The sequence below is a fragment of the Nerophis lumbriciformis genome, linkage group LG16, assembly GCF_033978685.3.
Source record: "Nerophis lumbriciformis linkage group LG16, RoL_Nlum_v2.1, whole genome shotgun sequence".
Taxonomy (NCBI): domain Eukaryota; kingdom Metazoa; phylum Chordata; class Actinopteri; order Syngnathiformes; family Syngnathidae; genus Nerophis; species Nerophis lumbriciformis.
In genome coordinates this window covers 31,427,099-31,449,421 of record NC_084563.2, presented here as the reverse complement: position 1 = coordinate 31,449,421, position 22,323 = coordinate 31,427,099, and the positions used below count along the sequence as shown (strand labels likewise).

Sequence of the window (22,323 nt, the reverse complement as noted above, 5' to 3'; positions counted from 1 at the left end):
TTTTCATATTTGCAAATCATTTTTTGAAAATTAAATAAAATATATTTTTTTAATTGCTTGAAGTATGTTTATCTTTTTAAAGGGAATGTTACATGTTAAAGTTGTGCATCAGTTAAATTGATTTCAATTAATTGGCGATGTTAATTTGAGATACAAGCGTTTTAAGTTAAGAGCTCTGTCGCAGAACCAATTTAGCTCGTAAGTTGAGGTACTGTACAGTAAATGTATGTAGGTATATATGTATATGCCATTTAAAACAGACTGTTTATGTGCTGGAATAATATGATGCTTCATGTGTTGTTTTATTTTGAAATGTAATGATTTTTTGTTGCTGAATAAGGTGTTTTTATTTTTGTATGCATAAGTTTGTTGGATCCCAGGAAGAATGCAACTGCAGCTAAGGGGATCTTAACCCTTCCGACCTCGGGGCCCAACTCAAATATTAAGACTGAATTAGTCATCTTACTCTTGATTTTAATCATATTCAATAATTATATCTAACCTGATCACAGTTTAACAGGATAAATGATATAAAATCATGTGTTAATCACAAAGATTATTATCAAGGCTCAGGTCAGACTGATTACAAAATTAAATTAAAAACTGCAAAAAAAGGGACCTATAAAAACTGATTAAAAATAAATTTACATACAATTACGCAGCGCTAAAATAAATATATTCGAACTAAATTAATAATAAATAATGATAATATATAAGTTTCTTAAATAAATGGTCAATAAAATGTAAATACAGTTTCAACACTTAGTCATAATTTTTGCGCTTATCACATTTCTCTTTGACTTCAGCTCCAGACTTCCTCGGCTTGTTTACCTGGTACTGTTTGAGTTGTCCGTTTATCAAGAAAGTGGACTGTCTTTCCACCTTCTCCGTCACGGCGTGTGCCACCGCGTAGTACGACTGAAGTCCTCGGGCAAACGCGGCGCCGCTGTACTCGTCATCCACGTCCTGTTTGGCGTGCCTGCACAGGAAGTACACGTGAGAGCCTCCATCTCCACGCCAGGAGAAGCGATAGCCAGGTAGTTAGCGCGCTTACTCGATGATGTGTCGCACGTCCACTTCGGACACGTCCTCGCAGTCGGGGTCAGGAATCTTCTTCTTGTCATCTGCTGGTGTTGCTGAAGGCTGATGTTCCTCCTCCTCCTCCTGCTGCACATCACAAAATGACGTTGGGTGACGTGTGAAGCGCTCCTCATGTGAAGAACCCAGACCTCACCTCCTCCTCCTCTTCATCCTCACTGTCTTCACTGTCAGAGCGCGGAGCCACCTCATAACTAGACCAACACACAGTCGGGACACTTTTAGTGTTTAAGCACTGGACTTTCAAGCTTGTGGTGGAATTTACGCTCGTAAACCCGTGTTTCTTCACCATAGGGCCGCCAAAAATACTATTCTGTTTCTTAGTCGTGGTCCGTGTGGACCGTAGTTGTAATACACTTTTCCACCACTTGTGGCAGTAATGACAATATCAGACAAACAGAAGAAGTCTGGAGCTGAAGTCATAAAGATGTTACTCAAGTGCAAAAAATATGACTAAAGTGGTGAAACTGTATTTACATTTGCACATTAATTTTATTCGAGCACAACATAATTGTATGTACATTTATTGTGTGTCAGTTATTTTTGTGTCCCTTCTTATTTAGTATATTTGATGATTAATAATTTTTCTAATCAGCCTGACCTATGTGTTCAAAAAATAATAATCTTTGCGATGAACACATGCTTTTATATCATTTGCCAAACTAAATTCAACTGTTAGTAGGTTAGATAAGAATATTGAATACGATTAAAATGAAGCGCAAGATTACTAATTCAGTGTTAATATTTGAGTGGGGTCCCGGGCCCCTCTGTAGTGGAAAAGTTGGGCCCTGGGGTCAAAAAGGTTAAGAACCTCCTATGCCATTTTATTTATTATAATTATATATATATATATATATATATATATATATATATATATATATATATATATATATATATATATATATATATATATATATATATATATATATATATATATATATAAATGTTTTTTAATGGTCAATTGTTTTTTTACTTGCAGCATTTGTTTTTACTTGCAAATAATTTTTTTGAATTAAATAAAATTGTTTTTTACTTGAAAATATTTTTTTAATTGAAGAAAATATTTTCTAAACTTGCAAATCATTTTAAAAATTAAATAAAATTGTTTAATTGTAGATTGTTTTTTGAATTGAAAAAATATAAAACTGTTTATCAGTAAATAGGTTTTTACTTGCAAATCATTTTAAAAATTAAATAAAATAGTTTAATTGCACTTTTTTTTTACTTAAAATTGTAAAATAGTTTTTTTAATGGTAAATACTTTTTTTTACTTGCAAATAATTTTTAAAATTAAATAAAATAGTTTTTTTAATGGTAAATAGTTTTTTTTTTTACTTGCAAATAATTGTTTTAAATTAATACAATTGTTTTTTCCTTGAAAATATTTTTTTAATTGAAGAAAATATTTTCTAAACTTGCAAATCATTTTTAAAATTAAATGAAATTGTTTAATTGCAAATAGTTTTTTTTTAACTTGCAGAATTGTTTTTTGAATTGAAGAAAATCGTTTTTATACTTGCAAATAATTTTTTTAAATTAAATAAAATAGTTTTTTAATGGTAAATAGTTTTTTTTACTTGCAAATAATATTTTTTGAGATAAATAAAATGAAGAAAATATATTTGCAAATCGTTTTATAATTAGTTTTTACTTATAAATCATTCATCTTACCGTTTATGTGCATGTCGTACTCTTGCAGTAACCGTAACAACGCGTGCACATGTGGATTGAACTCATCCAGTCCGCTCTCATGTGCTCTGCGTAATAAAGTCTTGGTTACCCAGGGTTCATCTCCAGCCAGGTCTCCAGCTGTCCCGCCTTGGGAGCGTCCACCCCGGTCAAGATGTTGCCACTGTCCACGTGGATCACCTTCACAGGTAAGTCACTCATCTGACTGGTCTCGTCCAGAGGCTGCAGGGGGGAGTCCCATTAGTCCTGACCTTCGTACTAAAGAACAATATTGACTTTTGCTCACCTCTCCATCAGGACCTAGAACTGGGGCTTGTCCTTCAGGACTCTCCACCTGCCACAGAAGAAACACTGCTGTCCCTAATGTTGTGGCGCAAATAAACTAACACAAAAAGTCAACACAACCTGCTCACTCTTCTGCCTTCTTGTTGCTCATTTTGAAAAAGTCGGCTTCATCATTGCCGTTAACAGTGCACCATTGTCTAAACTGTCGTGTTGTCGTGTCATAAGAAAGACACTTTTGTTTGACTACTTGATGAGAAAATTTCCAATACAACATAATTCGAAATTCCATGCATTTAAATCTCCTGCTAAGGCTGGGCGTTATACCGGTATTATGAGTTGTACTGGTTTTATGAGTAATACCGGTATATTTTAGAAAGAGGTATATTTGAGACAAGCATACCGATATATCATTTTATGCTCTCTTTAATAGTTATACCCTTCCTGCCCTCCCGTGCATTACCGACACCAACACTGACCCCCCCCCCCGGGCCACATTCGCCTTCCCACACAGCCGTCGTGTCTGCACCATAGCGAGGGCAGCGGAGCCGCCTCCTCGTTATTGATCACAGGTAACACAATTTGATCAAAAGTTTTATATATATATATATATATATATATATATATATATACACATATATTTACATACATACATGCATACGTATATAAACATATATACACATATACATATATACACATATATACATATACATGTATACACATATATACATATACACACACATATACACACACACATATATATATATATATACATATATACACTTATATATACATATATACATATACACACATATATACATATATATATATATAAATGTTTACACTTATATATACATATACACATACATATATACACACACATATATATATACACATATACAGTATACACATATATATATACATATATATACACATATTTACATATATACTGTACACATAATATATACACACATATTTACATATATACATACATACATATACAGTACATATATGTATATACATACATATGTATGTATATATGGATGCATATATGTATATACATACATATATATGTATGTATATATGTGTATATCCATCCATCCATCCATTTTCTACCGCTTATTCCCTTCGGGGTCGCGGGGGGCACTGGAGCCTATCTCAGCTACAATCGGGCGGAAGGCGGGGTACACCCTGGACAAGTATATGTGTATATATATATATACATATATATACACATGCCCTCAAGTCAAACAGTTTGGACAGCCCTGATGTGGACACATCTTCATACCTTCTTCTTCTTCTTTTTCTTCTTCTTCTTCTCCTTGAGAGCCTGTGCCGCCTTGTGCGCTCTGACCAGCTCGGTGAGGTTGGCCACGTACTCGTCGGTCTGCTGCAGCAAGTAGGCCAGGCGCTTGTCCTTCTTCTGGTCGATCAGTTTGCGGTAGCCCTCCTCGTCCTCGGCCTGGGGAGACGGCGGCATGTGAGGAGGACCGTCTCCAAGGTGGGTGCAAAGATGTTACCATTAGTCTCCTCATGCGCTCCTTCTCGATGCGCTCGTTCTCCTTCTTCTGCTCCCGCTCCGTGTTGGCGTGGTAGGTGGCCACGGCTTTGGTCAGTTTCTGGAGTTTGCCCGTGATGGAGCGATGGTACTCCTTGAAGTCTTTGGCATGCTGCAGGATGCTGTTCAGGTACTCCTACAGTCACAACATTGACCAAAACTTGTATTTACTTGAACTAAGGGGATCAAATCAATACCAGATTTATATTGAATATATATTATATACACAATGATATCATATAATATATCATCGATGGTCAGTTATAATTGATACTAGCATCAACACAAAGCACACATCAAGTAATGGTCTTTATATTGAGAAGAAACGTTGTAATAGTAAAAGAAAAAAATCTTCATTTTGGGAGAAAATAGCCGTAATTTTATGATGATAAAGATACATTTTTACATGAATAAAAACTTTAAAAGTTTTAAAAAATTATACACAATTTTAGGAGAATTAAGTAATGAATTTCAGAGTATAATGTTGTACTAATACAAAAAAAAGGAATTATTATTATTTACATTTTTTTTTAAATTTAGCATAGATTTACCTGTTTTTTTAGTTCTTCTTAAATTACCTGAAGGCTAATAAGTCTGACCTTTCTACTGTATATGTTCATAATATTGAATAAACAATAAATAGGAGAACATTGTCTTCATTTTGGGAGAAATAAAGTCTTGGAATAGTAGTTTATATTTAGTCAATAAAAAGTTAAGTAAAAAACTTGTACATTTTATATTTAGTCAATAAAGAAGTATGTAAAAAGTTGTAATTTTATGAAAATCATTTTATATTTAGTCAATAAAAAATTAAACAGTTGTAATTTTATGAAAATAATTGTATATTTAGTCAATAAAAATTTAAGTAAAAAGTTGTAATTTTTGAAAATAATTTTATATTTAGTCAACAAAAAATAAGTAAAAAGTTGTAATTTTATGAAAATAATTGTATATTTACTCAATAAAAAAGTTGTAATTTTATGAAAATTATTTTATATTTAGTCAATAAAAAGTAAGTAAAAAGTTGTAATTTTATGAGAATGTTATATTTACTCAATAAAAAAGTAAGTAAAAGGTTGTAATTTTATAAAAAATTATTGCATATTTAGTCAATAAAAAAGTAAAAAGTTGTAATTTTATGAAAATAATTGTATATTAAGTCAATAAAAAAGTAAGGATAAAGTTGTGGTTTGATGAAAATAATTTTATATTTAGTCAATATAAAAGTAAATAAAACGTAATTTTATTTAAAAAAAATTGTATACTTAGTCAATAAAAAAGTAAGTACGGTAAAAAGTAAAAAAAAGTTGTAAATCTTATATTTAGTCAATAAAAAAGTAAGTAAAAAGTTGTAATTTTATGAAAATAATTTTATATTTAGTCAATAAAAAATTAAAAAGTTGTAATTTTATGAAAATAATTGTATATTTAGTCAATAAAAAAAGTAAGTAAAAAGTTGTAATTTTATGAACATTTTTTATATTTAGTCAATAAAAAGTAAGTAAAAAGTTGTAATTTTATGATAATTTTATATTTACTCAATAAAAAAGTAAGTAAAAGGTTGTAATTTTATAAAAAAATTATTGTATATTTAGTCGATAAAAAAGTAAAAAGTTGTAATTTTATGAAAATAATTGGATATTTAGTCAATAAAAAAAGTAAGGAAAAAGTTGTGGTTTTATGAAAATAATTTTATATTTAGTCAATATAAAACTAAATAAAAAGTTGTAATTTTATAAAAAATTATTGTATTATTGTAAGTCAATAAAAAAGTAAGTACGGTAAAAAGTTGTAATTTACTTTTATATTTAGTCAATAAAAAGTAAGTAAAAGGTTTTACTTACAGGACAAAATACTCAAATAAATAAAGTTGTAAAATTCCAATAAAAATATTTTCTTTGATGAAAGTTTGGATATAAAGAGGGAGTGCCAAGAAAATCAAACCTGATGTTTCTGTCTGCGTTTGCGCTCCTGTTCGATCTTCTGCTGCTTCTCCAGTTTCTCGGTGATGCGCGCCTCTCGCAGGCTTTGTCGTTTGCTGCGTTTGTAGGCCTTGGCGTCCAGGGCCGTTTCCAGGGCCGTGTCGCGACGCATGCAGACCACCACTTCCTGTCGCAGCTTGGCGGGCGCACACAGAGCGTTACAAACACGAAGGAGCAGCGTTGAAAAGTGTTGGTGTTTACTTGTCTCTGGAAGTTGAGAAGCCGCAGAGCTTTGAGTTCGATGGTGGCTTTGGTGCGTAAGTCTCCTGCCAGGGAGCCCGGCAGGTTCTCCAGCTCCACGATGCGATGAGTGATGCGCGCCTGTAACCTGCAGCGGGGTGATCACACGTCACAGTTCTTCCCGTAGGATTCCGAGTGAGACCGGAAGATGCCGATACCTGTACTCCCGCTCCTGCAGGATCTCCACCGGGTCCAGACCGCAGGGTTTCTGAATGGGGGTGATGCGGCTCTGCTTGCCGTGGTAAGGCATCATGGTCGGAAGCTGCGCCGGCTGGCCGGGGGACTGGGTCTGCGGTGGCATGACGGGGGAGGCGGCGGGGGGGACTGAGGGTGGAGCGGGAGAGGGTCGGCCCGTAGGTTGAGGAGGGATCAGTTTTTGGGGGGCGTTGGACGGAGCTGCCGCGTTTACCATGGGACCTGGAACAAAGTGATGCAATCAAAACTTGAAACTTGGACCAAATCACAGACCTCACATTTATTAAGTCTACTAAAGAGACAAGCAGGCTGGCAGAGGACAAGGCACAGGAGAAGCAGGGGACAGCCAGCGAGGGACCACACCCCACACGGGCAGAAAGGCGGGACGCCCCGCCCCGAGGGGCCCAAAGACTCCCCGCAACCGGACGGGAAGACCGCCCCCGCCCCACCAGCAACCGGGCCCCCACTAGCCCAAACCCCCCACCCCCTGCCTCCGGAGAGCACGGCGGGGCCCGCCCCAGGCCACCCCACCCAAGCAGGACCGCCCAGCACGGGGCCACGGGAACAACCCCACATGCAGGGACCTCAACAATGGAGATGGAACATCCAGCAACTGCCCTGTCGAATCCTCCCCCTCAGGCAGAGGAAAAATAGAAAAAAAAAATAATAATAATAATAATAAAATTTAAAAAATAACTATAATAATGTTAAAAAAATAAATAATAATATTAATACATGAAATAAAATAAAACAAAATATTAAAAAAATAATTTAGAAAAGATCACAGACATGCTGACACAGAAGGTCACTACCTCAGCAGCTTGCTGAAAATTTTTTTCACCTTTTTGGTAACACGTTAGTTTTATGAATTTAAACAGCCGAACCTTCAGGCCAAGACTTTGGTCCGTTGTGGTTTTGTACTTGCATCCCAGCTAGGCTCCCTGACGGACCCGGTGGGGGCATATTGGGGCCCATCATTCCTAGAAGGAACAGTTTTTAGGGTTGAATTGAGTTTTTTGTAATAAAAACGGATTGGGAGCCCCGACTCACCATGAGCTCGACCGTAGCCGGAACCCATCGGTCCTGGTGGTCCACCTCCCTGGGCCAAGCTCTGCATGGGCTGCTGCATCCCGGGCATGGGCCTCTTCCCTTGCACGGCCATCTGGAGGTGGTCTGGCAGGGGCTGACCCCGGGCCAGCATCTTGTAGGCCATGATCTGAGCTCTCAGTTGGTGCAGCTGGCTCTGGTTGAAAGGAGTGGGACCCCCGGGGCCCCCGGGGCCCCCGGGACCTCCAGGTCCGGAGAGGCCACTGGACGATTCAAGGCCTGCCACGAGGCTGGGCACAGTGGAGCTCAGACTCGGTCCAGGACTGGGACCGGGCCCTGCACTTCCGAGTGTTCCGGGGCGGTTGTTGGGGCCCAGGGTGTGCTGGTCTCCAGTGGGACCTTCCAATGGTGTGGATCCAGAGCCGGGGCCGATGGAAGAGGAAGATGAGGAAGAGGATGGAAGTAGAGGTCCGGATGGGGGACCGTTTGACGGTACCGGACTGGAATGATCTGAGCCGCCTAATGGGGAGTGATAGCCTGGAGGACACGGAGACATGTTGGAGACCGGGACACGGACATCGGGAGCAAATGGAAGTGCTTGATTTGCCGACCTTGTGAGTGCTGGTCCAGAGGACTGGGTGGGGGGGCCATACCACTGTGCCCGCCCGCTCTCACGGACATTCCTTTCATCTGACTGAAGCGAGCCTCCTCGCTCAAACTCTTGTCATGCATGGCCTCCATTGGCTGGAAACACAACAAAAAACTTCAGACATATGCAAATGTATGCAAATTCCGGACTAAAAGCTGCATTTTTCCTACGCTTTGAACCCAGCAGCTTATAAAACGGTGCAATTAATTTATGGATTATTCTTTGCGCCATCTTTTGGACGAGTTCACTCACTGCAGGTGCTGCATTGCCCTTTAGTTCAGAGCTCTTCTACATCAGTGTTTTTCAAACTTTTTTGAGCCTAGGCACTTTTTTTGTGTTGAAAAAATGCGGAGGCACACCACCAGTAGAAATCTTTTCAAAAACGAAACTCAGTTGACAGTAAAAAGTTGTTGTCGCAATTGTTGGATATGACTTTAAAGCATAACCAAGCATGCATCACTATAGCTCTTGTCTCAAAGTAGGTGTACTGTCACCACCTGTCACATCACACCCTGACTTATTTGGACTTTTTTGCTGTTTTCCTGTGTGTAGTGTTTTACTTCTTGTCTTGCACTCCTATTTTGGTGGCTTTTTCTCTTTTTTTGGTATTTCCCTGTAGCAGTTTCATGTCTTCCTTTGAGCGATATTTCCCGCATCTACTTTGTTTTAGCAATCAAGAATATTTCGGTTGTTTTTATCCTTCTTTGTGGGGACATTGTTGATTGTCATGTCATGTTCGGGTGTACATTGTGGATGCCGTCTTTGCTCCACAGTAAGTCTTTGCTGTCGTCCAGCATTCTGTTTTTGTTTACTTTGTAGCCAGTTCAGTTTTAGTTTGGTTCTGCATAGCCTTCCCTAAGCTTCAATGCCTTTTCTTAGGGGCACTCCCCTTTTGTTTATTTTTGGTTTAAGCATTAGACACATTTTTACCTGCACACTGCCTCCCGCTGTTTCCGACATCTACAAAGCAATTAGCTACCGGCTGCCACCTACTGATATGGAAGAGTATTACACGAGCTCTAGACAGCACCGACACTCAACAACAACACATCATTTGTAGATTATAATTACTGCTTTGCAAAAAATAATTTTAACCCAAATATGTGAAATTAGATCATCTGCTTGAAAAACACTGTTCCAAAACACTCGTATGGATCCTTCATTCATCACTCCAAGCAACGTTTGTAAGTTTTACAATATAACTAGGCTGTGACTAGGATGGCAGAAGCGGGGATCGAACCCAGAACCCTCAAGTTGCTGGCACGGCCGCTCTACCAACTGAGCTATGCCGCCCCCACGATGACTGACGTTTTGTCTGATCGGCCGTTTTACTGCCTGTGTTAAATATAATTTCCGACAAAAATGTGTGAAAAAGACGAGTGGGGGTGCTGATGCTTCTCCCCGGGCGATACAGAGCTTTTCTCCCTGTCACTCCTGACCTGGACGCAAAAACCAGTTGTGAAAAAACTGCTGGTTTTGAAACAACGGTGCTCAAAGAAGAGCCATCAAATCCGGGAGCTAAGAAATTTGATTTTTTAACATTTTAATTGAGCGGTTCTTATTTCACTGAAAATAAATAAAAAATTAATTTTGCTCGAAGACAATTTGTTGATGGCAGGTGAATATTTTCTAACCTTGGGGCAGAGTGTGCAACACACACACACACACACACACACTGAGTTAACTTTCGGTTTCGATCTCCTCCGAGGCTAGGGCAGCAAGTTGGACAAAAGCCTATGAGGAGGGCAACCATTTGAGAGAACGCTCCAGACTTTAGACGGCTTGGTGGTCTCTCCAGCGCTGGCATTGGTAAAGTTTGTACTTACTCCTTTTTACAGACTTGTCAGGGAAAATCTTTCCTCCTTTTTAGCAAAATAAACCCTCAGAAGTGACCTTCAATCTGCGACAAGGAGATAAACACCATGAAAACACGTATGTATCATCATTAATGATGTCATGGAGGAGAATGTGTGCGCTAAGCCTGAAGTTAAGTTTCACTTTCAATTCTTAAGTTAAGTTTTAGTTTCATGTTGAGGCGTGGAAAGCCAGACAGACAAAACTCCTGATGGGTCGTTCGCTTGCTTCTTTGTCTTGTCTCAACTGTCTTGTAGCCTCGTTTTGCACTGCTCTCCAAAGTCCAAACGAAGGGATCGATCAACTGGCCTCTCGACAAAACAAGACACGATAACAGGACATCTGCTAATTGGCGTAAGCGTCGCCTTGGCGTGTCGACAAATTGGAAGATGCCGAGCGCCGTTCAAGGTACCGTAAAGCTGCGATTTTGGAGTAAATGGCAAACTGGACAACATCTTGGAGATGCCCCCTGCTCTGCATGGCGAGGAGAGATTTCCCTAGTGGACAGTGCGGCAAAGACGCAAAAGTGCTGAGAAAGGGCCAGCTAATTGTTAAGGATTACGCAATCACTTTCCTGTATTGACAGGAAATTCAGCCATTTGTATTAAGTAAAATAGGAGGTGACAAGCAAATATTTAAGTATTTATTTTTAATAACAAAAAAATGACCATGATCAGTTGTGATTATCAGCATATATTCTGCATATTCATAAAGAAAAACAAACTACGCTCCTTTTGCTCACTTAAGAGACGCAACCCTCTGCTCACAAGTTTAGTCGATCAGGTTTGCGTGCGCTATCAAGTTTGCACGTGTTTTAGTACACGCAAACTTTTTCCGCTCACTGAAAAATGAAAACATGCTGGGGGCCATTCTGTTATTTTTCATTTTCCAAACCACTACCATATACAATGTCACCATTAGGGCGACCCTCAATGTTGGCGAACGTTAAAGGCCCCGGGGACCCAAAAGGGTCTCAGTCATTAAAGTGTTAAAAATACGTCATATATTAATATTTGTTATCACTTTCAACACTTAAATGTCTATAGATGGACTTCAGAACTATCAGTATATTATACGTTTTGATTATTTTTTATGTTTTATGCCCTTTTATGTCAAAGAAAACCCTGTTTTATGGCACCCCCATACCATCACAGATGTGTAAGTTACACTAATACACCCCCATACCATAACACATGCTGCCTTTTACACTTTGCGCCTATAACAATCTGGGTGGTTTGTTTCCTCTTTGTTCCGGAGAACACGATATTCGCAGTTTCCAGAAACAATTTGAAATGTGGACTCGTCAGACCACAGAAGACTTTTCCACTTTGCATCAGTCCATCTTAGATGATCTCGGACCCAGCGAAGCCGGCGGCGTTTCTGGGTGTTGTTGATAAATGGCTTTGGGTTTGCATAGTAGAGATTAAACTTGCACTTACAGATGTAGCGACCAACTGTAGTTACTGACAGTGGTTTCCTGAAGTGTTCCTGAGCCCATGTGGTGATATCCTTTACACACTGATGTAAAGGGGGGAAAAAATTATATATATATATATATATATATATATATATATATATATATATATACGTATATATATATATATATATATATATATATATATATATACGTATATATATATATATATACATTTTTATATATATATATATACTTTTTTTAATCGATTTTTGATTATTTTTCATCGATTAAGAATTGTCACAAATAAGAATAGTGATTAACTTTAAAACATTTTTTTTAATTAAAAAAGTTTTTTTTCTTTTTTTTTAATCTATTTTTCATTCTTTTTAATCGATTAAGAATCGTTACAAGTAAGAATCGTGATTTATTAGAGATTTATTTTTTTTCACTTGTATTCTTTTTTAAATTGATTTTAGATTATTTTTAATTAATCGATTAAGAATAATTTCAAATAAGAACCGTGATTAACTAGAAAAAAATAAAAACACAATTTTTTTTCTTTTTTTAATTGATTTTTGTTTCTTTTTAATCGATTAAGAATCGTTACAAATAAGAATCGTGATTAAGTCAGAAAAAAATAAAATATTTTCTTTTTCTTTTTTGAATCGATTTTTGATTCTTTTTAATCGATTAAGAATTGTTACAAATTAGAATCGTGATTAACTATATATAAATATATATTTTTTCTTTTCTTTTTTAATCGATTTTTGATTATTTTTAATCAATTAAGAATCGTTACAAATAAGAATCGTGAATAACTTGAAAATCATTTTGTTTTGACACCCCTACTAATTATACAATAAGAGTAAGATTATTCATTTAGTTTAATGTGACTATTTGAATGGGCTCCGGGCCTCTCTGTAGTGGAAAAATGTTTGTAAATTAAAATTAAAATTTAAATCGATTAAAAACATTTTTTGTATTTATTTATTTTTCGAGTTAATCACGATTCTTATTTGTAACAAAAAGGTTTACAACCCCTGATGTCAAGCAACTGGGTCCAACAATACATACCAACATTTATTTTAATTATTAGTTGTTGTTTTTTTAGCAATTTTTAAGAAAGAAACAGCTTACACGGCAGTTTTGTGTTATTTAGTGTCAACATTGCAACTTTTTCACCTAAAATTAGCTCTTTTATTACACGTTTTATGGGATTTTTTTGTATTAGTATTTTTAAATAAAAATTTTTTTTAAAAGTGCCCAGGACACTTGTTTTTAATTAAAAAAAAATGTTTTTGTTGAATAAAATTATACTCAAAAATTTAATAAAGTCAAATAGAGATAAGGCAACAAGAGAAGTATCTAACACTTCTCTTTTCTAAAGTCAATGTAATGTGTACAGCAGATATAGATAATCAACATCATATGATTTGTCTGAGTGGCTGCTCAGATTAAAAAAAATAATAATTTAAATAAAAAATGTTTAAAGAAATGTTTTAATCAATTTTTTATTATTTTTAATCGATTAAGAATCGTTACCTAAAAGATTAGTGATTAACTAAAGAAAATATATATATATTAAAATGTTTTTATTTTTTTAATAAATTTTTGATTATTTGTAATCGATTAAGAATCGATACAAATAAGAATCGTGAATAACTTGAAAAAAATTAAATAAAACACATTTAAAAAATAATATTTACTTTTTTAAATCGATTTTTGATTATTTTCAATCGATTAAGCATCGTTATAAATAAAAATTGTGATTAAGTCAAAAAAAATACAAACAATTTAAAAATATATATACTGTATATATATATTTTAATCAATTGTTGATTCTTTGTAATCAATTAAAAATCGTTACCAATAAAAATCGTGACTAATTCGAAAAAGTTTTTTCATAACATTTTTTTTTCTTTTTTAATCGATTTTTGATTTTTTTAATCGATTAAGAATCGTTACAAATAAGAATCGTGATTATTATATTTACTCAATAAAAAAGTAAGTAAAAGGTTGTAATTTTATAAAAAAATTATTGTATATTTAGTCGATAAAAAAGTAAAAAGTTGTAATTTTATGAAAATAATTGGATATTTAGTCAATAAAAAAAATAAGGAAAAGTTGTGGTTTTATTTATTTATAAAATAATATTTACTTTTTTTAAATCGATTTTTGATTATTTTCAATCGATTAAGCATCGTTTTAAATAAAAATTGTGATTAAGAAAAAAAAAAAATACAAACAATTTAAAAATATATATACTGTATATATATATTTTAATCAATTGTTGATTCTTTGTAATCAATTAAAAATCGTTACCAATAAAAATCGTGACTAATTCGAAAAAGTTTTTTCATAACATTTTTTTTTCTTTTTTAATCGATTTTTGATTTTTTTTAATCGATTAAGAATCGTTACAAATAAGAATCGTGATTATTATATTTACTCAATAAAAAAGTAAGTAAAGGGTTGTAATTTTATAAAAAAAATTATTGTATATCTAGTCGATAAAAAAGTAAAAAGTTGTAATTTTATGAAAATAATTGGATATTTAGTCAATAAAAAAAGTAAGGAAAAAGTTGTGGTTTTATGAAAATAATTTTATATTTAGTCAATATAAAACTAAATAAAAAGTTGTAATTTTATAAAAAATTATTGTATTATTGTAAGTCAATAAAAAAGTAAGTATGGTAAAAAGTTGTAATTTTATGAAAGTACTTTTATATTTAGTCAATAAAAAGTAAGTAAAAGGTTGTGCTTACAGGACAAAATACTCAAATAAATAAAGTTGTAAAATTCCAATAAAAATATTTTTTGTTTCTGCAAAAAAAAAATATATATGTTTTTCTTTTTTCAACCGATTTTTAAAAAAATATTTTTAATCGATTAAGAATAGCTACAAATAAGAATCGTGATTAACCCGAAAAAAAAAAAAAATAAATTCTGTTTTCGATCGATTTTTCAATATTTTTAATCGATTAAAAATCGTTACAAATAAGAATCACAATTAACTCGAAAATCTTTTTGTTTTGACACCCCTACTAATTATTGAATTGGAGTAAAATTACCTATTTAATTTCATTTTAATGTGTTTCCACTTCAGAGGGCGGGCCCTTCTGAAGTGGATAAGTACAATTTTAGGAGCAATTTTTAAGAAAGAAACAGCTTGCACGGCAGTTTTGTGTTATTTAGTGTCAACATTGCACCTTTTTCACCTAAAATTACCCGTTTGCTCTTTTATTTCATTTTTATGATTTTTTTTTGTATTAATATTTTAAATTTAAAAATAAAAAAGTACTTCCAGACTTTCGAGGGCCACATAAAATGATGTGGCGGGCAACATTTGGCTTCCGAGCCTGGACTTTGACACCTGTGTCCTCAGGTGTCCAAATGAATGATCCTGTAGCTAATATTAATACTGCAGTACTTAGTAGTACTTAGTAGTACTTGCTGCAGTTCTGACCTTGTGCATGGCGTGCATGTTGTCCTGGCCGTACCCTGACGGGCCCGGCTGAGGGGGTCCGGGGCTGGGTCCCATCATGCTGTGGGAGGAGCCTGCGGGCGAAGGACCCGGGCTGGGGCCCAGCATGGCCCCGGGAGAGGGACCTGGGCCTGGGGACGGACCGGGGCGAGGGTTGCCTCCCATGGGGGGGTCTGGGGTGGACATGTCTGCAGGATCTGTGGGGGGGAGGGGCCACGTTATCCGTGGCAAAAATTGCATTAAAAAAAAAAAGTGATCACGTGACGTCGTGAATCACCCACGCACTAGCACAGCTTGACCGCACACCTAATACTAATAATAATATGAATAATAATAATAATCATAATATTGATTCATATTGTGTGCTGGGACGTGACAGCGGGCAATGGCGCCTGACCCACCTGCACCTGCACCGACACGCTGACATCCTGCACAGACGTCCGCGCGCCTTCGTGGGTTTTTTTGGGTGACGTCATCACCGCCAATAATGACACTCACCGCGTTCGGCGTTCAAGCGACGACGTGTTCGACGGTCGAGGCCATGGATGGACTCGCCTCCTCCTTCTGGCACCTTCTTCTTCTTCTCCAGCGGCGCCGCCGCGCTTATGACCGAATGTCTAGTCACCGCTCGGCGACAATGCGCATGCGCGGACGGCCACGACGTCGCCGCGGCGTGATGTGCAGTCAGGGGAGAGATTTGTGCAAAAAGCACGGGAGGATATTATTCATGTCTGTCAACACGCTGGACTGCTAAAATGTTTTTACGCCGAACAATTTGCAAGTAAAAACTATTTTTATCTAATTTAAAAAAAAAACAAGTTGCAGGTACAAAAAACATTTTCTGCAAAAATTTTTTTTTTTAAATGCATTTTTTTTTCTAAAATAAAAACAATTTTCTGCAAATAAGAAAAAAAAAAAGATTAGCAAGTATATAATTTGTTTCCCCCCTAAAAAAAGTATGAAAACTTGCAAAAATATTTGCAAGTATAAAAAAAAATTCTTCAAGTAAAAAAAATTATAAAAACAATTTTCAAAAATAAAAACAATTTTCTGCAAATAAATAAAAGATTAGCAAGTAAATAAAAAAATTGTTCCCCCAAAACATTTTTTTGCAAGTATAAAAACCCATTCATCCATCCGTTTTATTTAATCAAAAAACGATTAGCAAGTATAAAAACTATTTTCTGCAAAACATTCATCCATCCAAGTAAAAAGATAATTTGATTCATTAAAAAAATGCACACACAAAAACTGTTTTGTTCAAGTAAAAACACAATTTTCTTCAATTAAAAATACGATTCTGGAGAATACAATTTTTTTTCTGCAAGTGAAAAAAAAAAGTAGAAAAACTATTTTCTGCAATTAAAAACGATTTGCAAGTAAAAAGACAATTTGATTCATTAAAAAAATTGCAATTACAAGAACAGTTTTATACACGTAAAAAAAATTGCAAGTAAAAAAAATATTTTCTTCAATTAAAAATACGATTCTCGAGAGTAAAAACTTGTTTCTGCAAGTAAAAAAAAAACGATTCGCAAGTATAAAAACAATTTACAACAATAAAAAATTATTTACAAGTATAAAAACAGTTTTATTTAATCAAGTATAAAAACTATTCTTTGATTAAAAAATGATTCAACATTTTTATCCATAAAAAGAAAATTGTATGTACAGCTTAAGTTGTTCAACAGTCTCCCTTCTCATATTTTAGCCTTCACACATTTTCAATGGGAGACAGGTCTGGACTACAGGCAGGCCAGTCTAGTACTCGCACTCTTTTACTATGAAGCCACGTTGATGTAACACGTGGCTTGGCATTGTCTTGCTGAAATAAGCAGGGGCGTCCATGATAACGTTGCTTGGATGGCAACATATGTTGCTCCAAAACTTGTATGTACCTTTCAGCATTAATGGTGCCTTCACAGATGTGTAAGTTACCCATGTCTTGGGCACTAATACACCCCCATACCATCACACATGCAGCCTTTTACACTTTGCGCCTAGAACAGTCCGGATGGTTCTTTGTTCCAGAAGACACAACGTCCAGAGTTTCCAGTAACAATTTGAAAAGTGGACTCATCAGACCACAGAACACTTTTCCACTTTGTATCAGTCCATCTTAGATGAGCTCAGGCCCAGCGAAGCCGACGGCGTTTCTGGGTGTTGTTGATAAACGGTTTTCGCCTTGATTAGGAGAGCTTTAACTTGCACTTACAGATGTAGCGACCAACTGTAGTTACTGACAGTGGTTTTCTGAAGTGTTTCTGAGCCTATGCGGTGATATCCTTTACACACTGATATCGCTTGTTGATGCAGTACAGCCTGAGGGATCGAAGGTCACAGGCTTAGCTGCTTACGTGCAGTGATTTCTCCTGATTCTCTGAACCCTTTGATGATATTACGGACCGTAGATGGTGAAATCCCTAAATTCCTTGCAATAGCTGGTTGAGAAAGGTTTTTCTTAAACTGTTCAACAATTTGCTCACGCATTTGTTGACAAAGTGGTGACCCTCGCCCCATCCTTGTTTGTGAATGACTGAGCATTTCATGGAATCTACTTTTATACCCAATCATGGCACCCACCTTTTCCCAATTAGCCTGTTCACCTGTGGGATGTTCCAAATAAGTGTTTGATGAGCATTCCTCAACTTTATCAGTATTTATTGCCACCTTTCCCAACTTCTTTGTCACGTGTTGCTGGCATCAAATTCTAAAGTTAATGATTATTTGCAAAAAAAAAAAAAGTTTATCAGTTTGAACATCAAATATGTTGTCTTTGTAGCATATTCAACTGAATATGGGTTGAAAAGGATTTGCAAATCATTGTATTCCGTTTATATTAACATCTAACACAATTTCCCAACTCATATGGAAACGGGGTTTGTAGATGAGCTCGAGCCCAGCAAAGCCGGCGGCGTTTTTGGGTGTTGTTGATAAATGGCTTTGGCTTTGCATAGTAGAGTTTTAACTTGCACTTACAGATGTAGCGACCAACTGTAGTTACTGACAGTGGTTTTCTGAAGTGTTCCTGAGCCCATCTGGTGATATCCTTTACACACCGATGTTGCTTTTTGATGCAGTACCGCCTGAGGGATGGAAGGTCCGTAATATCATGGCTTACATGCAGTGATTTCTCCAGATTCTCTGAACCTTTTGATGATGATATGGCATGTAGATGGTGACATCCCTAAATTCCTTGCAATAGCTGTTTGAGAAATGTTGTTCTTAAACAATTTGCTCAGGCATTTGTTGACAAAGTGGTGACCCTCATCCCATCCTTGTTTGTGAATGACTGAGCATTTCACGGAAGCTGCTTTTATACCCAATCATGGCACCCACCTGTTCCCAATTAGCCTGTTCACCTGTGGGATGTTCCAAATAAATGTTTGATAAGCATTCCTCAACTTTCTCACTCTTTTTTGCCACTTGTGCCAGCTTTTTTGAAACATGTTGCAGGCATCAAATTCCAAATGAGCTAATATTTGCAAAAAATAACAAAGTTTCTCAGTGTGAACATGAAATATCTTGTCTTTGCAGTCTATTCAATTGAATATAAGTTGAAAAGGATTTGTTGTATTCTCTTTTTATTTACCATTTACACAACGTGACAACTTCACTGCTTTTGGCTTTTGCATTATAAAAACATTTTTTTAACTAAAAAACAATTTGCAAGTAAAAAGAACATTTTCTTTAATAAAAAAAAATATATTTGCGACAATTCCCCCCCCCCCCAATTAAAAACGATTTGGAAGCATAAAAACAATTGTCTTCAATAAAAAAAGGTTCACAAGTATAAGTACAATTTTCATCAAGTTAAAACTTTTAAAGCAGTATTATTCCACCCTGAGGGATCCACACACTTGCACTAAGCGCACCAGTAATTCACACTTTACACCAACAGGTGGTGCTGCTGAGTCAAGTCAAGGCCGTTAGAGCTACTGTTTGTTTAAATAAGTCAATAATACATAACATTGATTTTGAATCATTATTTTTTGAGCAATGACAGTTTAAAAAAAAAAAAAAAAAAAAATCCCACTAAAATTCTTGTGTATGAAAGTGTTAAAAATAATCCATGCATTATTATAATTGTATTTATTTATTTTTACTTTCAACACTTACGTCTCTAGATTAACTTTAGATCTATCTGTCAATCATACGTTTTCATTATCTTTTTATTTAAATTTGTTTTATTCCTTTTTACCCAAAAGAAAACTTTGCTTTTTATATGGCAAACACAAAATATGCAATATTTTTTCCCAAAAAAATATTTCCAAGTGTAATATTTGATGTGAAGTAATTGGAGCCTTAAATAAGTCAATAATTCATAACATTGATTTTGATTCATTATTATTTTTTGAGCAAAGACAGTTTAAAAAAACAAAATCTCACTAAAATTCTTGGGGATGAAAGTGTTAAAAATAATTCATGCATTATTTAAATTTTATTCATTCATTTTTACTTCCAACACTTATGTCTTTAGATCAACTTCTGATCTATCCTTCAATCATACATTTTAATTCTTTATTTATTTTATTTTTGTCTGTTTTATTCCTTTTTTTTCCCAAAGAAAACTTTGCTTTTTATAAGGCAAACACATACAATATGCAATATTGTTCCCCCCAAAAATATTAACAAGTGTAATATTTGATGTGAATTAATTTGAGCCTTAATTAAGTCAACAATTAGTAAGATTGATTTTGATTCATTATTATTTTTTGAGCAATGACAATTTAAAAAAAAAAAAAAAAATCCCACTAAAATTCTAATAGATGTTAAAAATAATGTATACATTTTACTTTTATTTATTTTCACTTTCAACACTTATGTCTCTAGATCAGCTTCAGATCTATTCTTCAATCATACATTTTAATTATTTTATTTTTGTTTGTTTTATTCTTTTTTCCCCTAAAGAAAACCTTGCTTTTTATACGACAAACACAAAATATGCAATATTTTTCCCCCAAAAAAATGTTTCCAAGTGTAATATTTCATGTGAAGTAATTGGAGCCTTTAATAAGTCAATAATTCATAACATCGATTTTGATTCATTATTATTTTTTGAGCACAGTTAAAAAAAAAAAAAAAAAAAATCTCACTAAAATTCTTGGGGATGAAAGTGTTAAAAATAATTAATGCATTATTTTTAATTTTATTTATTAATTTTTACTTTCAACACTTACATTTTTAGATCTATCCTTCAATCGTACATTTTAGTTATTTATTTATTTTATTTTTGTTTGTAGTATTCCTTTTTTTCCCCCCAAACAAAACTTTGCTTTTTATACAACAAACACACAAAATATGCAATATTTTCCCCCAAATAAATATTTCCAAGTGTAATATTTGATGTGAAGTAATTGGAGCCTTAAATAAGTCAATAATTCATAACATTGATTTTGATTCATTATTATTTTTTGAGCAAAGATAGTTTAAAAAAACAAAATCTCACTAAAATTCTTGGGGATGAAATTGTTAAAAATAATTCATGCATTATTTAAATTTTATATATTCATTTTTACTTCCAACACTTACGTCTTTAGATCAACTTCTGATCTATCCTTCAATCATACATTTTAATTCTTTATTTATTTTATTTTTGTCTGTTTTATTCCTTTTTTTCCCAAAGAAAACTTTGCTTTTTATAAGGCAAACACATACAATATGCAATATTGTTCCCCCCAAAAATATTAACAAGTGTAATATTTGATGTGAATTAATTTGAGCCTTAATTAAGTCAAAAATTAATAAGATTGATTTTGATTCATTATTATTTTTTGAGCAATGACAATTTAAAAAAAAAAAAAAAATCCCACTAAAATTCTAATAGGTGTTAAAAATAATGTATACATTTTACTTTTATTTATTTTCACTTTCAACACTTATGTCTCTAGATCAGCTTCAGATCTATTCTTCAATCATACATTTTAATTATTTTATTTTTGTTTGTTTTATTCTTTTTTCCCCTAAAGAAAACCTTGCTTTTTATACGACAAACACAAAATATGCAATATTTTTCCCCCCAAAAAATGTTTCCAAGTGTAATATTTCATGCGAAGTAATTGGAGCCTTTAATAAGTCAATAATTCATAACATTGATTTTGATTCATTATTATTTTTTGAGCAAAGACAGTTAAAAAACAAACTCACTAAAATTCTTGGGGATGAAAGTGTTAAAAATCATTCATGCATTATTTAAATGTATTTATTAATTTTTACTTCCAACACTTACGTCTTTAGATCAACTTCTGATCTATCCTTCAATCATACATTTTAATTCTTTATTTATTTTATTTTTGTTTGTTTTATTCTTTTTTTGGGTGTTAAAAATAATGTATACATTTTACTTTTATTTATTTTCACTTTCAACACTTAAGTCTCTAGATCAGCTTCAGATCTATCCTTCAATCATACATTTTAATTATTTTATTTTTGTTTGTTTTTTTCCTTTTCCCCCCAAAGAAAATGTTGCTTTTTATACGACAGACACAAAAATATGCAATATTTTTCCCAAAAAAATATTTCCAAGTGTAATATTTAATGTGAAGTAATTGGAGCCTTAAATAAGTCAATAATTCATAACATTGATTTTGAATCATTATTATTTTTTGAGCAGACAGTTGAAAAAAAACAACAAAAAATTCCCACTAAAATTATTGGGGATGAAAGTGTTAAAAATAATCCATGCATTATTATAATTGTATTTATTTATTTTTACTTTCAACACTTACGTCTCTAGATCAACTTTAGATCCATCCTTCAATCAAACATTTTCATTATCTTTTTATTTAATTAGTTTTATTCCTTTTCCCCCCTAAAGAAAACGTTGCT

The 22,323-nt window shown here is 34.1% G+C and overlaps 1 protein-coding gene across 2 annotated transcripts in view; it reads right to left on the bottom strand.

Annotated features, from left to right (window-relative positions):
* The window catches only part of LOC133617181 (transcription activator BRG1-like), a 57,093-nt gene extending 40,886 nt beyond the window's left edge, over nucleotides 1–16,207 (bottom strand). Inside the window, exons 1-15 of one of the 2 annotated variants that reach the window (XM_061976989.1) lie at nucleotides 15,994–16,207; nucleotides 15,478–15,692; nucleotides 8,703–8,835; nucleotides 8,095–8,628; nucleotides 7,929–8,024; nucleotides 7,008–7,266; nucleotides 6,811–6,937; nucleotides 6,572–6,745; nucleotides 4,590–4,763; nucleotides 4,358–4,531; nucleotides 3,074–3,121; nucleotides 2,879–3,009; nucleotides 1,235–1,292; nucleotides 1,055–1,167; nucleotides 832–979 (exon numbers count right to left, since the gene is read on the bottom strand). In XM_061976989.1, the coding sequence (XP_061832973.1) occupies nucleotides 832–979; nucleotides 1,055–1,167; nucleotides 1,235–1,292; nucleotides 2,879–3,009; nucleotides 3,074–3,121; nucleotides 4,358–4,531; nucleotides 4,590–4,763; nucleotides 6,572–6,745; nucleotides 6,811–6,937; nucleotides 7,008–7,266; nucleotides 7,929–8,024; nucleotides 8,095–8,628; nucleotides 8,703–8,835; nucleotides 15,478–15,681 (2,373 nt within the window). In that variant the 5' untranslated portion in view covers nucleotides 15,682–15,692; nucleotides 15,994–16,207. The remainder of the gene's footprint in view (nucleotides 1–831; nucleotides 980–1,054; nucleotides 1,168–1,234; nucleotides 1,293–2,878; nucleotides 3,010–3,073; nucleotides 3,122–4,357; nucleotides 4,532–4,589; nucleotides 4,764–6,571; nucleotides 6,746–6,810; nucleotides 6,938–7,007; nucleotides 7,267–7,928; nucleotides 8,025–8,094; nucleotides 8,629–8,702; nucleotides 8,836–15,477; nucleotides 15,693–15,993) is intronic. The other variant, XM_061976990.1, reaches the window with a different exon arrangement.
* Between the last annotated feature and the right edge of the window lie 6,116 nt (nucleotides 16,208–22,323).